The sequence below is a fragment of the Vanessa atalanta genome, chromosome 15, assembly GCF_905147765.1.
Source record: "Vanessa atalanta chromosome 15, ilVanAtal1.2, whole genome shotgun sequence".
NCBI classification, from domain to species: domain Eukaryota; kingdom Metazoa; phylum Arthropoda; class Insecta; order Lepidoptera; family Nymphalidae; genus Vanessa; species Vanessa atalanta.
In genome coordinates this window covers 9,261,100-9,277,808 of record NC_061885.1, presented here as the reverse complement: position 1 = coordinate 9,277,808, position 16,709 = coordinate 9,261,100, and the positions used below count along the sequence as shown (strand labels likewise).

At 29.6% G+C, this 16,709-nt stretch overlaps 2 protein-coding genes across 2 annotated transcripts in view; one reads left to right on the top strand and one right to left on the bottom strand.

Annotated features, from left to right (window-relative positions):
* Nucleotides 1-1,342: 1,342 nt before the first annotated feature.
* LOC125069385 (serine/threonine-protein kinase MARK2) lies at nt 1,343-6,371 on the bottom strand. Its single transcript, XM_047678866.1, has 8 exons — nt 6,123-6,371; nt 4,852-4,953; nt 4,512-4,773; nt 4,001-4,283; nt 3,608-3,715; nt 3,027-3,220; nt 2,703-2,887; nt 1,343-2,584 (listed from the first exon to the last, which is right to left on the bottom strand). Exons 2-8 carry the CDS (start codon nt 4,918-4,920, stop codon nt 1,640-1,642), a joined length of 2,046 nt encoding a protein of 681 aa, XP_047534822.1. The 5' UTR covers nt 4,921-4,953; nt 6,123-6,371; the 3' UTR covers nt 1,343-1,639.
* A 2,261-nt stretch (nt 6,372-8,632) lies between these two features.
* Nucleotides 8,633-16,709, top strand: part of LOC125069175 (protein N-terminal asparagine amidohydrolase) — an 81,211-nt gene continuing 73,134 nt past the window's right edge. The window contains exon 1 of the mRNA XM_047678573.1: nt 8,633-8,722. The gene's annotated coding sequence lies outside the window, so the exon portion shown is untranslated. The remainder of the gene's footprint in view (nt 8,723-16,709) is intronic.

Here is a 16,709-nt window from a genome sequence, read left to right as displayed (position 1 = left end):
GCGAAAAGCGATAAAAATGTTATTTATTAATGTTTTGTTTTTTCATAGTGTTATACTTAAAGAGAGTAGCTAATTATTTTTTAAAGCTATCAGTTTTCTTCTGTGATTATACTTGAAACTAAGTAATAGTCTACATATAAAGTCAAATTAATATCTTGTAATTTTTTCTTTTACGATTATTTCTAAATAATCTAATGTTCGTAACCGAAAATAACCGAAACAATTGGATAATCCGAAATAAAATTATTTATCGTATCCGCAACCGTATCTTAAACTAGAAAAAATATTATTTATATATCTGTATTCAGATCCGAAATGACATATATATAAGGTAGGAAATATGTATTTCCTACTACTTCTTTTTTATGTGTTAGGTTTGTATTTACTTGGTGGTAAGACTTTGTGCAAGCCCGTCTGAGTAGGTACCACCACTCATCAGATACTCTTTCGCCAAACAGCAGTACTCAGTATTGTTGTGTTCTGATTTGAAGGGTGAGTGAGCCAGTGTAACTAAAGGCACAAGGGATGTTGGTGGTGATGGCCGATGGTGACCACTTACCACTTACTCGTTCTGGTAGGGTTGATAGGTACGGTGGTGACAAACTACATCTCAACCATATTGTGGCTAATATGATACTGTTCATAACATTATTATTTTAATGGAAATTACATCAAACATTTTATTAGGCTCCTTCTGTCAGAAGATTTAAAATGAAACCGATTCAATTAAAAAACAGCGATCTAACCGGTTCGAAATCTTGCTCGTAGCACATTTGGGCTCGATAAGCGAGCTGTGCTCGATTTCGTCTTTTTTTATTAGTTTTTAAAATGTAATATGATATAATTCCTAAATAAAACAATGCTTCTTCTGACGCCGACATCGCAATACATTGTGAGCAAGCTACATATATACGTATGACCGACATCCTACAACCAACCCAGTCACCAGTAACCCAATCCAATCCAATGTCAGAACCGAGTCAAATACAAATAGTAAACCAATGAAGAAGGTTAAAATATATTTTTTATGGCAACTTTGCAGTATGTGTCTTAATTTGATATCAACCTACATTTTCGTATTGATCTTGATCATTTTGTAAGACTTCTGAGTTTTTAAGTATTGATTTTATACTCTTTGGTTTTTACAACTAACAAGAGGTAATTTTCGTATTTGGAACTCGAGTTATTGGTTATAAATGAAGGTTTATTTATGAAGTTTGAACAAAGTCGAGTTTTTGTTTAGTTTTATTCATGTAAATAATATTCTTTATAACAAATAAATATAAGTGTCTTTATTTAGATAAGTTATTTTGATTTTTTAACTATTATAAATGTGTGTAAACATAAAAGTAGTTACATGTATACATGATTGTCAATGGTTTAAACGTACAAAGTTTTTATGCGAAATAAAACATTTCAAAACATGGTAACAGATCATACATTATTATATTATCTTATTTCTAATATGTACAAATAATAAAATGAATGTTGTAAGTGTGCCAATAATTGTATGCAAGATTTAATAATTATACATTAAAACGCAAATAAACTTGGAATATAATAATGATAATATAATAAAAAGACATTTTGACCTATGTATTAAAGTAAAAAAAATATTTAATATATTATTGAGCAAAAACTATCGTTTATTATTGCGACTTACTTGTGTCACTGACACATTAACTACGTTTCTATTAATTTCTTTCGCATGTGGACTTATTTTTATTTGTCCTTGAACAATGTTTAACATTGAAGTGTATGGACTATCAAGTGGCTGATTATTTTCAACATTGTTTTCATTTCTTTTATATTTCGTTAATTCACTGCGTCCGTTAACATTTTCATACACTGAATTTTTCATTGATACGTACGAAGGTGGTGATTGTGTGTTATTTGGTTCCTGAACCTTATGACCTGGGCTGAAACCATTTTGAGTAACGACAGGATTTGGTTTTGACGGATTGGGATTTTCATTTTCAAACGGTACATCAATTGTGTTTGTACTTTCAAGCGAGCTATTTCGTGTCACTTGGATACTATTTGATCTTGATGAATTTCCTACAGATTGAAGCGTTGATGTACTTCCTTTTGCATTGTCTAATTCTTTAGAAAATACTTCCTCACTTTTTTGGAATCGTTGCGCGTGAGAAGATAATGGTATTGTATTTTGTTGAAGTGAAATGGCACTTAATGATCTACTTGGTGAATAGTTTGAAACTCTATCAATTTGTAAGGTATGTTTGCTATCAGAATGAGATATGGTATTTTTATTTGTAGTTTCCATAGATCCGTATGCACTGTCTTTGTTCGAACTGAGAGATGAAGATTCATCCTTTACGCCATATCTGCGAACAACATTTGCAGGTGCAACAGGTTCTATATTTTGTACATCATAAGAAAGAGGGTTTTTTTCAGTTGTTCTACTAACTCCTTCAATTATTTCTCCTGTTCTAGGATTAATGTGTTTTTCAGTGTCGAAACGTAGAGTGACTCTGTGACTTTCGTCGATTGGATGGGGTCGTGATCGATCTTCTAATTCAACATCACTATCATCATAAGGTGTAGGTTCTGGTTCATTTTCTTCCTGCAAGAAAAACAATTTAATATTTAAATATGAACCATTTTTAAAATCAAAACACATTGTATCCCAGATTGAATATATTCAATACATTATAGTGAAATTATTCATTGTTATCACTGACCTCTTCATCAGCTTCTTCAATGACACTGTTTTGAATCCACTCTCGAATCCTCTGCTTCTTCTCGTGGCGATCAACTACGGTTTCAATACCATTATCCCTGAAATGTTTGAGTAATATGTTCTTTTCGTTAGGATCGCTGTGAAAACTATACATTGATGGACAAAGCTCATCAATATCTCCTCCAGCTGAAAGTAAATTTTCATTACTTATTGTACTTTATTTTTTATTCTAAAATAAAGTAGAACAGTAATTGTATTGTATCGATTAACTTGTTTATTCAAAGTCTTATGCATCTTTTACAAAAATAAAATATACAAATATTACCAATACGATCTGTGTATCCTTTTGCCATCCACCGATCCTCAATATATCGCGACAGTTCAATAAAATTGGAAGCTCTTTTTTCAACTCTTGGCTCTACAAACTTTTTGAACATTTTTTGAGCTTTGGATGACACCATCTTCCATAGTTTAGGTTGTTTTTTTAGAGGATTTGCGCTATTATACCAGTTGAAGTAGCTTAAAAGATACATATATTTTATTCTTAACATCTATGAACATTACTTTAAATAAAATATATTGTAGTCGTGGCAAAAATAAATGAGTATTTTGCACAAAGAAAAGTAAAATAACATCCCACAAATATCTCACTGTAAAGCAAATGCTTCTTCTCCAAAACGGAAGAAGGTTTGGGGTATATATACATGAATCAGGATTTCATTTGACACATGCAGGTCTATTCAAGTCGGTTTCCTTCAATGCCTATTCACGAGATAAATTAGAAACAAAAATGAAGATCATTAAAACTCCACTGAGTTTTTTTGCGTGTATTAAAAAAAACGCGATCGTCATGAATAACTTGTGAGGATTTTAAATTTAATATGTATAATTAAACTTAAAGCTTACCTTAAATATCTAGGATCGTCAAAGGCCGCCTTCTGCCAGGGCAAGCAACCCGTTAGGCAAATAAATATAACTACGCCAAACTGCCAAATATCGTGACTTATTAGCGCTCTGGAATTAAAAATAAACACGATGAGTAATTCGTTCTGCTTTTTTTAAGAATTCAATTTCGTGGATATAAGTTATACCAATTCTAATACTATAATTTAATCTTGGTAAAGAGTAATTACTGAGATTTTTTTGCCCGTTCTTCTCGTTAGAATCTACATTTCGAACCGCTGGTAGTGTTACGTTTAATACAGTTCTGTAAAATGATGATTTAAAAGCCAACTTGAATAACGTTAATTTTCATATAACATTTTTTGTTTTAAAATTGTATATAGAAAAATATATTACTTGTACGTGCTATCCATTGACAGTTTTAATACTTCTGGCGGTGAATAGGGTAACCATTCATTTCTTCTTCTAACTATAGATTGTGCTTTTCTCGTTTCACCGAAATCACACAGTTTTATTCTAGAAAAGTCCGATTTAAATATAAGAATATTGTCTAATTTGACATCACGATGTACAAGATCTCTTTGATGTAAATGTTCCAAAGCTGCAGCTAATTGTTTTGCAACTCTTTTTGTATGGATTTCTCCTATCCCAGTATCTAGCATATTTGATGTTAAGTCACCTGAAAGAAAAAGTAAAAGCTAATAGAGTATATGAATTGGACATATCTTTCACACATTTTGCCGTCATCACTATCTACGTATGTTATATAATTTCGATTTCAACGAAACATGCATTATACAGTGCATTTATTTTACGTTTGGCCTTTTTCCAATAAAGAGTAAATAGATGTATGACTGTGATGAATTGAATTGTCTAATAATCCCGATATAAATAAAGAATATCTTACCTAAAGGTGCATATTCTTGACAAAAAACATAAAAACCAGCAGTCTCAAAGGCAACATCGAATGTAGTTACGATGTTTTTGTGTGCACTTAAATGTAAGCCGTAATGGAATTCTCTGTAAAAATCTCGTATAGATACATAAGGTTTTGGTAATGCCTTTAAAACAATTTCTGTATCAGATGCTCTGTGTTCTACTAAAAGTATTTTTCCAAACCATCCTTCACCAACTATTTGCAGTATATCAAATTCTTCGACCAAACAAACCTAGGAGAATAATGCAAATTTGTTCAGATTAATAATCTTAAGTGTAACTTAAGCAAGCTGATTTTAATTTTATCTTACTTTTTCCAATTCAAATTCCCTAATTTTATGTATTGAGCCAGTTAGAGCCCGCCTTGTACCACTATTCATCTTTTAGTTTTCATATGAGTCATTCTTTCTGAACTGAAAATAGAAGAAATGTTTTGTTAATATTGACCTAGTGACCTCGAATCTGCTCCATTATTTCTAAAAGTATTGTTCCATAAGGATTTGAATAAAGATATTTAACGTCGTTCTCATTTCATAAGAAATCGTTGAGTGAATGATCTTGGAATTTTGCCAGAGCATGATGTCTACTCCTGAACCAGACAGCTGTCCTGACGTCACAGTGACATCACTTATCGTTTATACCACTTGAATGCTTGATTGCTTAAGTAAAATTGCTTTTGGCTTCATGTAAACTATAAATAATGACGATATGATAGTTGAATTCGAATTATAAATTATCAAAATAGTATTATCGATAATAGCCATTGCGTATAAGTATTATCAAACATTTACATTTTATATTTTAATTTCGATAAATACATATATATGAAAAAAAAAGTAATTAAGAAAACTTTTAATATTATATATTATTATATGATTTTTTTATACATGTATATTTGAATACGTCATATTTTGTATTACCTTTGTCGATAATAACAATAAAATGTTTGAATTTAATTTAGAAGAAGATATACAGAAAGAAAAATTCAATAAAAACGATATGGAACGGATATAATGATCGCTAATTAGGTCAAGATTATTTGTCTCCAGCATCCGACACAAAAAAATATCTTTTATAATAATGTAAAAATTACTTATAATAAAAAATTACTTTATAATATATTTTTTTAAATAATTATTATAGAAAATCGTTTTAATTCATTTATTATATACACACATCTTAAGAAATATATGTACTTTATTTAATTCAGATTAGCAGAAAATATTAGGAACTTGTTTTTCAATAATACGTATATAATATATTTTAATATTTAAAATATTTTTTATCACATTTATACATAATCATTTAATTTAAATAAAAATTGATCCATTTTATTCTTTTGTATTTTTTTTATATACTATTTTATTGCAAAGAACAAATATTTTTAATTGGAAGTATTTGAAGATTGTTTTTTACACACATTAATTTTAAATGATTGTAGAGGGTATTCAATGAATAAATATCTATCGTTTCTATTTATTTTATATTTCTTTATATATGGTAACATTTAGTTTTACTAATGTAAAAAATTAATAAATATAAAAATATCGAATAATAATATTTTAAAATAATTGTCAATTACCAAATACTAAAGGAAAAATGCCTGGTTATTGTTTAATTAATGGTTCACTTATATTTGGAGTTCATCCAACACTATCACATATGTGTCACATTGCAGTAAAGGGGCTAAATTATATCACTATATACTATCACTCATTAGCACTTCCACAATAGAATTTCGGTTAAAAACGTTTTGTTATATTTCTAGACTTGCGGGTAGGTCGACCGGCGCTTATATTTCAACTGGCGGCGCACACGCAGCGACACCCGGCCGGTTATTTTCGTGCTACGTATACAAGTAAAAATCATTTTATAACTGAAACATAACGATCAACGACCTGATGATTTTTGGTCTAAATTTTGTAAAAATACAAGAGTAATTTTAATTATTTTTATACCCTTTTGAGTTTAAAACCAAGGTTACATCTTGTCACTGATAACATATAAAAATCCAATAAAATCAATACACTTTTTTAAATATAGGAATTTGTCTTCTGCTACATTAATTTCTATGAATTGGATTTAGACGTCACAATCAACTTACATCAATTAAAAATGTTTTAATTTATTTTTAGAATGAGCAAATTTCTAGACCTCAAATTGGCAAGGCGCCAATAACTCTAATTTCAATTAGACTTATTTAAGGTGATTCTAATGAGTGTTATATCATAGAATGTTTTATTTGGTTAAAATATTTAAAAAAAGCCTATTCGATACTATTGCAAACAATTAATGTACGCTTAAAGTTTTTAACGTAAATAATTTATAAATATCTTCGAGAATCGCTAAGTTGCATTAGCAGTTTTTAAGCCCTGCAAATAGTTATTATTAACTGGATTTACTGTTTCAAGTTTACGTCATACTTAAATTTTCTTAAGTCCCCTTTTAATTTTAAACTACTGTTAAAATAAATGTTTTCATATATTTTAACTAAATTCATAAATCGTATAAAGAAAAAGATATATGTGTAATTTCCTTGGTTTCGTAACCTGTAACCGCAAAGTTAGTCGTAGGCTGCAGTTGCACCTTATAGTTGAAAAATCTAATAAATGATAAAAAATCTAATAACTCTTCAGGTTCATTACAAAATAGAATACTGTCTACACTCATGATCTGGATTTGAGTTTACCAATGTTAAATCTTAAGTTAAATTGTAACTAAGGCTTATTAGACTGTTGTCTTTATTATGTGCGAACCACAGGTGCACCTCTATTTCGTTGCTCTGTATACTCTGATTTGATCGAATACATTTTAGATACAGGGCCAAAAGCTTTGACCAAATATTTTTCGAAGACAGTATAAATATTGCCAACTTTCAAGTTCCAGGCATCTACGAAATTATTTTAAATAATTAACTTGCATTGGTCGACGAATGCCGCTAAAAGAATTAATCACAATAAAAGTTACCATTAAGTATCAGAAAACTTTAAGTTTAATACATAGGTATTATTGTTTTAGAAATTTGCAGATATGATAGCGCCTTTATATTTCAAGGTAATTTTTAGTAAAAACCTGCTACGTTTTATCTCTCTATTTATTTCGTACATAATAATTGTAGCATCTAGAACACGTGTCTCTTTAACTAAAGATCACGGTTTCAAAATTGTATTTATTCATGTTCTGATCGTCTATAAAGCAAAACATCGTGAACTACACGGTGGAATAATTACGGTTTTTTTTTAATTATGGAATTATTAATGATAATGTAGTACCTATGCAGACGAAATATTTCTAACCTTTTTATTTATTTCAAATTAATCAGTATAAGTTATCAAAATAAACAAAATACAAGTAAGAGCAAAATATTGATTATATTATTAGTTATATTTTATTTGTTAAGTACAAACCATTGTTTATGCTCGTCTGAGGCTATGAATGATGGAATTAAAAAAAAATAACGCTGTTTTTTAACTAATTAATTTAAGTAATAAAAAATTGTAGTATATTCTATTATATCTTTACATATGAAATTGGAGTTCTGTGCAGGAATATAAAGTCATTTTTTTTGTAAAATTTATTTAATTAATCAATGTATGCACCGTTGTCATCTATGCACTTTTGCCATCTCACAGGTAGTTCATTAATCCCTTTACTAAAAACACCATGGGGGCGAGAATCAATAAACTCTTTGAAGGCGGTTTGGACTGCCGCAGAAAGTCAATAAAATTTTGAAGACAAGTATAGTAGTAGTAAAGTAGTAGTTAACAATTGCAGTAATTCGGATCGGATTTGAATTGGATCAAAAACTTTAAAAAATCAAAAACGCAGTGGATCGGATTTGCGATTCAACGGAAAAATTCTGCTAGCATTCTTGCCACCATTCCACGCTCAATATTTAAAGTAACTATCTTTTATTCATATTTGTATATAATTTTAGACTTAATGTTTATAGCTCCTATATGGACTATATATTATATTTTTCTATAACAATTACAATTGTCGATGATTTTTGTCAAATGTCGTTCTGTCACTGTCATTTGTAAGTCTATGGATGTTGACAGTTAAAATTTGTTTGTTGTGGTACTACATATTATTTTAAGTTTTTAATAATAAGTTGAAACGTTTTTTTAGAGTAGCAAAACCTTTGGTCATATTAATCGATCGTCGTATTTTAACCTTTAGGTAAGTTAATATTTAATCTACTAGTGGTGACCTTCGACTACTTTTAGGTTACTTATGTTCCAAAATGTTCGACAACATTTGTTGCTTCAAAATACTCGTGTTTACATTTACATATTTCTAGATGTTTACAATCATATATTTTGTTGTAATTTTAAATAAGCTAAGATAGGATTACAATATAATATCAATACAAATGGAATGCATAAAATGCGTAATTTTCTTTATTATAAGTCAGTGGTAATTATTATCTACTAAAATTATTTTTATAATAAAAATAAATATTTTATTTTTAAATAAATTATCTCTCAAAGGTATAGGTATAATAGATATCAACTTATTGTATTGAACATATTATGTTGGGCTAAGGTGTCATCAACATTAAAACAGTCAGGCACTGTTCATCAATGACCATTGATACTTTTTAATTAATAGTCTACATTTTACCAATTTTTACTATACACAGATAAAATAATAAAATATTAATTAAAAAATATTTTTTTGAACATATTTTTTTTATGAATCTTGCATTATGATTATCATCTTGCCGTTTTCTATAAAATACAATGTCAAAAAGATTTTAAGAAAATAAAAGCTAAGAAAAATATCCACAATAAGTGAATCATTTTCCAAAATAATAATTTTTTAGGCAAACATATATTCAGTCAGTAAATTAAAAATTATTAAAAAAAATATTTATTACTGTGTTATAATCCATATACCAACAATGTTTTTAAGTTTTTCAACTAAATTTTCGTGTAATATTAATTTCACAACATAACCCATTATGCATTGTTGTTGGTTGGCTTTGATAAAAAATAACAAAATACTATTTATAAGATATAAGTCATTATTAAATAAAAGACTTCAATGAGTTTTAACTAATTTAAAAAAAAAGTTTTTGCAATATTTTAATCTGTGTCATCATTATGATACTATGTATTATATCTGTGTTGCTTGTATCTCTAAAGCCTATATGAACTATAGAAGAAGACGAACTATAGATAAAATTGAATAAAGAAATTTGAAGGTCGCTAAAATTGTTATTGGGACTGTGAAAGTAAAATTAAAGTAGATATTTAAGAAGTTAAGCGTAATAGTGTCGCATTATAAATAAATATATATGTATTAACTATTCAAGAACTAACCTTTATGTTGTCCTGCATAATATATCTGAGCAGTAAATCTAAGGTTTGTAAGGTTTGTGTACTATATTCTTGCCATTGGAATACTTTACACTCGAATCAACCTTGATATGAGACTCTTATTGCACTTAAAAGAGTTTCACTTCAAAAATTTACTGACTGTACATTGATCAGGATGTCTCTCTCTCTCTCTCATAATTCAATTTATGATGACTATTTATGTGTCTGACGAGGAACGTTTATCAATTTAATTTGCAATGTGCTCTTAAATATCTTAGTTGTTGCCAAAATATGCCATTTTGTGGCCAGATTTAAATTATTATGTTTCCTCTGCCTCTAATTACTGATTAATTTATTTTTTAAGTAACTACAACAACAGTTAAAGTAATTATATAGTATAAATAACTAAACTGGCTGTCGGCTATAAAAATTTTACTTAATTATTCATCCATTTAATGTGTTAAATAGTATAAGCTGTTCTTTGTGCGTTATTTCAATTTATTTGACTTAATTGATGTTACATATGTAATTAATAGTCTTTTACAAATAAACATCATATTCATTTAAAACGTTGATAGAAATGACGTTTATTCTAAATCAGTAGCACCACAGTACAGTCAGATCACTTGGGTCTATCGTGATTGTATTTTAATATCCGTCACCCGTCCACTTCGACAGGTATTAAATAAAAAAAGTAGAAACATAAAAATTTAAAATCAAAATTAAAATATACTTTATTCAAGAAGACTTTACAATTCTGTAAAGTACGTTTCAAAAGTGCGTACACAGGTTCGGAATGTAGATTATACCGGTAAAACCATGAAATAAAAAAAAAAAAATACTATATCCGGACAGTTCCGTAGTTTTCAAGTGATTGACGCACAAAGAAAAAAATGTTGTTATGTATATAATATAGAAAATTTATTGATGTTTTGTTATAATGTGTTACAATCTTAATTGTGCCCGTAAGATCAAGATCAGAATGTTAAAATATTATCTCCAAAGAGAATTGGTGTACTTTACTCTTTATTATACTGGTACTTCAGATAACTTTACAAGTCGCACTTTGCATTTAGTTGTTTGACGGCTGCAGTTTATCACTCTGTGTAACAAGTTTTTCGTTGCATTTTACGTTAAGGTAGTTTAAATTGCATCCTGGTGTTAACAGATCTCGTTACTAAAGCAATAGTAGACCGCCCACAGACAACTCGGGTAACTCACCATCATATCGTAAAACAAAAGCGAATCGAAAAAAACACTGTTTCAAATGGTACGAGCATTTGTTTTTTTTGGCTATTTACTTACTTACTAAAATATTTTTAATTGGCACCGAGCTATTATCCTGCATAGGTTGAATTGTTTAAATAAGTTATCATTAAGATGTTATTATAATTTTCAGTTCGTAATTGTAAATACTACCTAATAAATTTCCAATCCTACCTATAAACTATTCCAATGGAAGTAGGAAAAAGGATTAACAAACCTTAGATTTACGCATTTCATGCGATTTGATAATAGGTCAGCTATAATGTGCACTACCAGGAATTTATGATTAATATGTCTTTATATATAATACAACACTATTACACTTAACTACTTATTTACACTTTTATTTTACTTCCAAAATTTCGATAACAGTTTCGTCAACGATCAAAACGTCATTTTGTTGCAAATCCATAGTGATATCATAGATTAATCGAGCTCTCGACCAATTATATCGCGTCAATTTTCTGTCAAATATTGTTTATTTGGCTTTTATCGTGTTATGGTTGGACTAGAGAATACATATAACTTTAGCCTTATTACCTGAATCGGAGAAGGCGTACAAAGTAAACAAATCTTAGTTTTCGACGTGATTTGTTAATTGTATTGTAATAAACTTTGCTTTATTGTGCAAGTCAAACATTTAAGTAATATATCTTTATTTATAATCTAATTATTTATTTACAACACTGTTTCATTTGACTACTATTATCTAATTGAATTTTACTTTTAAACTTCGGATGAATAGTTTAGAGGACAAACATACCTTTTTATTTATTAAGAAGATAACTAATAGGTCTTTTTTTTGACATTTTCCTTTTAATATTTGCGATTCAATATATTAATCTCGTTAATCTCAGGAAGTATCGGTCCGATTTAAAAAAAAATATGCATTAGTTTACTGAGGAAGGTTTTAATTTATATGCTATACATATAAATTTAAGCTATCCTTAGAAGAGGGTCAGTAAATATAACCGTCAAAGTGAAACAATCTATCAAACTGTATGAAACAGGCATCTATATTCGAAATATATCAACACTTACAACATGAGGCTTTGTGCAAGCGCGTCTGGGTAGGTACTCCCTCATCGTATATTCTACCCCTAAGCAGTACCACTTAGTATTGTTGTATTGTGTGTGAGCCAACTAGTTAAATACAAGTAACTACGTGTACAAGGGACATAATCTCTCAGTTCCCAAGGTTGTTGGCGCATTACCACTTACTGTCAGGTGGCTCATTTACCGCCTAATAATTGGCTAAAAAAAATGAATTTAAAAAAAAAAAAGAGTTTTTATAGTAAGTCCTATTTACTTTGCTATAAACTATTCAAAATTACTAGCAATTATGTATTGTGTATTGATTTTTATTAAAAAATTATGATAATAATCTGTTAGATGATGCTAGTTTAGAACTGGTTATGATATAAGTTTGGTTTTAGTTTAAATTAAATATAATATATATGCTAAATGTATATAGAGTTAATAAAGGAAGTGCTGAGTCTCTCAGGACTCTTTTTTTTAAGGATAAGCTTGAAAGCTTATTTATGTTTTATAATGCCAGTTGGTGAATTGCTTTAGAGATTGGTTGTGACTTATATAAGGTAATTAACAGTGGGCAAATCCTACACTCAACTTATATTAATGAAAGTATAATAAAATAATATCCATCGCGTATTGAAGTTCTAAATAGGTCCCATATTGTGCAAAGCTCATGATTAAATATTTATCATATCGAACGGTGCGGACGTATTATATGACGTTTGAATTGCATCACGTGTCGATAAATACACGTCTACTTAAATTGTCGACAAGGCGGCGATATGCATTGCTAATGAAAATCACGTTGACATTTGTGTAACAGTCATGAAACTACTTTCTTATTAAATGGTAAGAGATTTACCTGAAAGACAAATGCCCTTATTAACGTCTTATAGTGGTGTTTAGTTAAACATCGATCCTCTTTTTTCTGCCATGTATTTTACCTTCGTAAGGAGACACCATTGTTTAACACAATAACATCCCTTATAGCAACCGGTCTGGATATTAGTGGCATTTTGCTGTCCTGGGTTTCATCATGTAAAGCCGATTGTATTGAGCTTGAACTTTTTCTGGTTGTATCAGAATTGTGGTCCCATCGGATCATGAGAGTTCATATTAGTCACCAGGGTACTCCAGGCAATACATGTCTCGGGGCTGCTTTACTCATTTCTAACTTCCTAGGTATTCTATAACTCTATTAAAATAGGAGAAATATTTGCCTTTAAAATTTCATTGGTCAGAAGAACATCGTGATCATCATTATATAGCCAATCTTACTTAATCTTTCTCGTGTGCCTAAATATATCAATCGTTAACATAGTATACATGGTTAATATTCGTTGATAGTTTCGCATTAACGAAGTACCTAATGTTTGTGTATACCTTTTTCTATCTTCGTATAGGCTGTGTTATTTATAACAGCCATTAAGTAGCTATTGCATATTCAATTGTCTTGAAATGTCAACGTGTAAGCTGAAGTGCTATACAGGCTCAGACTTGGAACCCTGTTCTCGGCATTAATATTTTAATGTGCACGCTTTGACCTCTTATATAAGTACGCGCAGAGCTTCGACCTATCATTCATACATACGTAATAGGACAAGTGACGAATGATATATTATGATTTTATTTTCAAGAATAATTTTTTTACCGACTTACAAAATTGGTAGGACGCTTTAAATAAAAATCAAAAACTCATCTTGTGAGATTACTGCATTAGCATTAGTAGCCCGTCAATGTCCCATTGCTGGGATAAAGGCCTCCTCTCCCTTTGAGGAGAAGGTTTGGAGCATATTCCACCACGCTGCTCCAATGCGGGTTGGCGGAATACACATGTGGCAGTATTATTAATTATTTTCTGTTTATATGATATTACTTTTTATTATTGTATTAGATTTTTTTTTTAATTGTAATTAACTTGCTCGCATTATTCTATGTATTATTTAATTGTGGAAACTTTATTGGTCAATGATTTATATTTTATGTTTTTTTTTAATTATGTTAATTTGTACTGTTTGTTTCCCGAATAAAATAAAATAAATAAATTTCGTTGAAATTAGACACATGCAGGTTTCCTCACGATGTTTTCCTTCACCGCCGAGCACGAGATGAATTATAAACACAAGTTAAGCACATGAAATTTCAGTGGTGCCTGCCTGGGTTTGAACCCGAAATCATCGGTTAATATGCACGCGTTCTAACCACTGGGTCATCTCGGCTCATTACTGCCAATAATTTAATAAGTAAATCGGCTTATAAACAGAATGAATTATTTTTTTCGATTAAGTAATATCTCACTACCCACATACGCTTCGATATAACGAAACTACAAAATGCAGCAAGACTCAAATATTTCATATTTCATACACTCAAATGTGACATATTTTTGGACTCAGTAAAGAATAATAAAAATACGCTGGCAAAATTTTATGCGTGGTTGGTTGAAAACTTAAAATAGGTATAATACATTCGCAAATATCATTCATCTGTAAATTCGTATTTTGTTTTAATTTTTGTATTAATATTGTTTCAAATGCTCGTGCAACAGTATCCGTTGGGTTTATTCACATAATATTCTATATCACATGTAACTTTTTATACTGATAGTTTACTTATAATAATTTTAATTATGTCTTTTTATAATTTTAAGTATTTTTAATTTTTTTATATTACTATAGTCACTTGTAGTCTTTGAAATAATAAGTGTTATGCATAAATGTAAGTGATGAACACAGAACAAAATATTCCACATATATATTATGATTTTGCCTTTTGGATAATATTTCTGACAGTACAAATGCTTATGGGTGGTATTGACCACTTACCACCACCGGATGGGCCATTAGACAGCCCGCCTACCTATAATGTTCTCGCAGTCGATCGATTTATAAGTTGATCGATTATTATACACATATAAGCTATCTATCGAGTCTGCAGAATCCAAGGTCTTGGGCTTGAACTAGTTACGTGTTATTAGGTTTATGTGTCGAGAAATTTCCAGTAGCGGTTCGGAGTTTGAAACTTCGTGTTTTCACTCTCGAACCTCGGGAAGCACGTAAAGCCACTAGTCCTGCGACTGAACACTTTGCCGACCCTTTGTATCCTTCCATTATATTATGACAAAACTTAGGGACCTTTGCTTTTGTATGAAAGAGCCGTTGTACGTGTTATTTTTTAAATATGTTTAGAATACGTTTAAAAATATAAATTTGAAAAATAGTATGAGAATATTGTTGATAGTATGTAGTATAATAATTATTATCATTGTGGTGATGATTGACTGCGGTGACAGATATCACTAGCAATGATTACATTGCAATTATTGTATATGATTAATACACCTATGTATGTACATATATTGGTGGAAAAGAGTAACTGCTGATTTCCTTGCAAATCTTCTCAGTATAATCAACAATTCGAACCAATAATATATTAATGTAACGTATTCTATTAAACTTGCTTCCTTTTTCGTGTTCATAGTATATGACGTCACAATGTTTAATACGTCCCTGTGAGTGTTGATTCGTGTGATTTCGTTTATAATATTTAATTAATCTCATGAACAAAATTAAATTCGTATACGTATCATTTCGAAGTCATAATTTGTTTTTAGCAATTGTATTAAAAATAAAATCAGAATTATAAAATCCTCATAGTAGCGTTATTATTTAAAAGCTATAATTATTGTGTACGATGCTAAAAACTTGATCGTGTCCGTGCTACTCAAAGTCCAGTAGCCGTTGTATATATAAAGATATTTCTATTAACCATAAAATGTGTAGATTAAGTAATTATTTAAGCGCAATCACCGTCGTCGACACGTCATCAATTAAACCTACCTCTAGTAAATACAGTCTAATTAATTCGCTCCTCCTTCACCGTTAGTTAATCTACTGTTTGACGGTAAAAGTTGCCAATTAAATGGATTTAAGATAAAGTGAGTAGAATGTTCAGTGTGCAGCTTCCGTGTTCTACTGGGCGCCATTGTTGGCTTACTGTTTTGCTGTTTTGCAGAAGATTACTTTTAACGGTTCATTTACAAATTGTTAGTCTTGTGACTTTTTAGTCGAGCGACGTGTTGTTTTTTTTTTATCAAGGAATTTATTTAGAATATATATTTGCAATGTAATTTATTATTTTTAATGACGTACATGTATTAAGGATTACTTGACTTGGAATGGACTATTAAGTAATACGATTATATAGGATCTACGGTTTAATTTTTCAGAACTTTTTTTTTCAAATTCTTTAAAGATTTTAAATTTAAAAATTTATAGTCATCATTACAGAGACATTAGCTCTGTAAAAATATTAACCAGTTTTTACATTGCCAATGAACCTTGGGAACTGGGCACTTGGGAGATGTTATTTCCCTTATGCTTGTAATTAACAATAGATCAACCTTCAAACAATACTGATGCTACGATATATGATGAGTACTTATCCAGACGGTCTTGCACTTGAGTATCAATAGCTGAATGAAATTATAATGTTCTTTATAAAGAAAATCATCAAAAAAGGCTGTTTTACGTAAATCGCTATTA

Excerpts from the sequence above, each read along its gene's own strand:
- LOC125069385 (XM_047678866.1), bottom strand. The coding sequence starts at position 4,920 with ATGAATAGTGGTACAAGGCGGGCTCTAACTGGCTCAATACATAAAATT. Across the intron at positions 2,888-3,026 it reads AGGATACACAGATCGTATTG|CTGGAGGAGATATTGATGAG; the intron begins GTAATATTTGTA and ends ATTTACTTTCAG. Across the intron at positions 2,585-2,702 it reads TTGAAGAAGCTGATGAAGAG|GAAGAAAATGAACCAGAACC; the intron begins GTCAGTGATAAC and ends TTTTTCTTGCAG.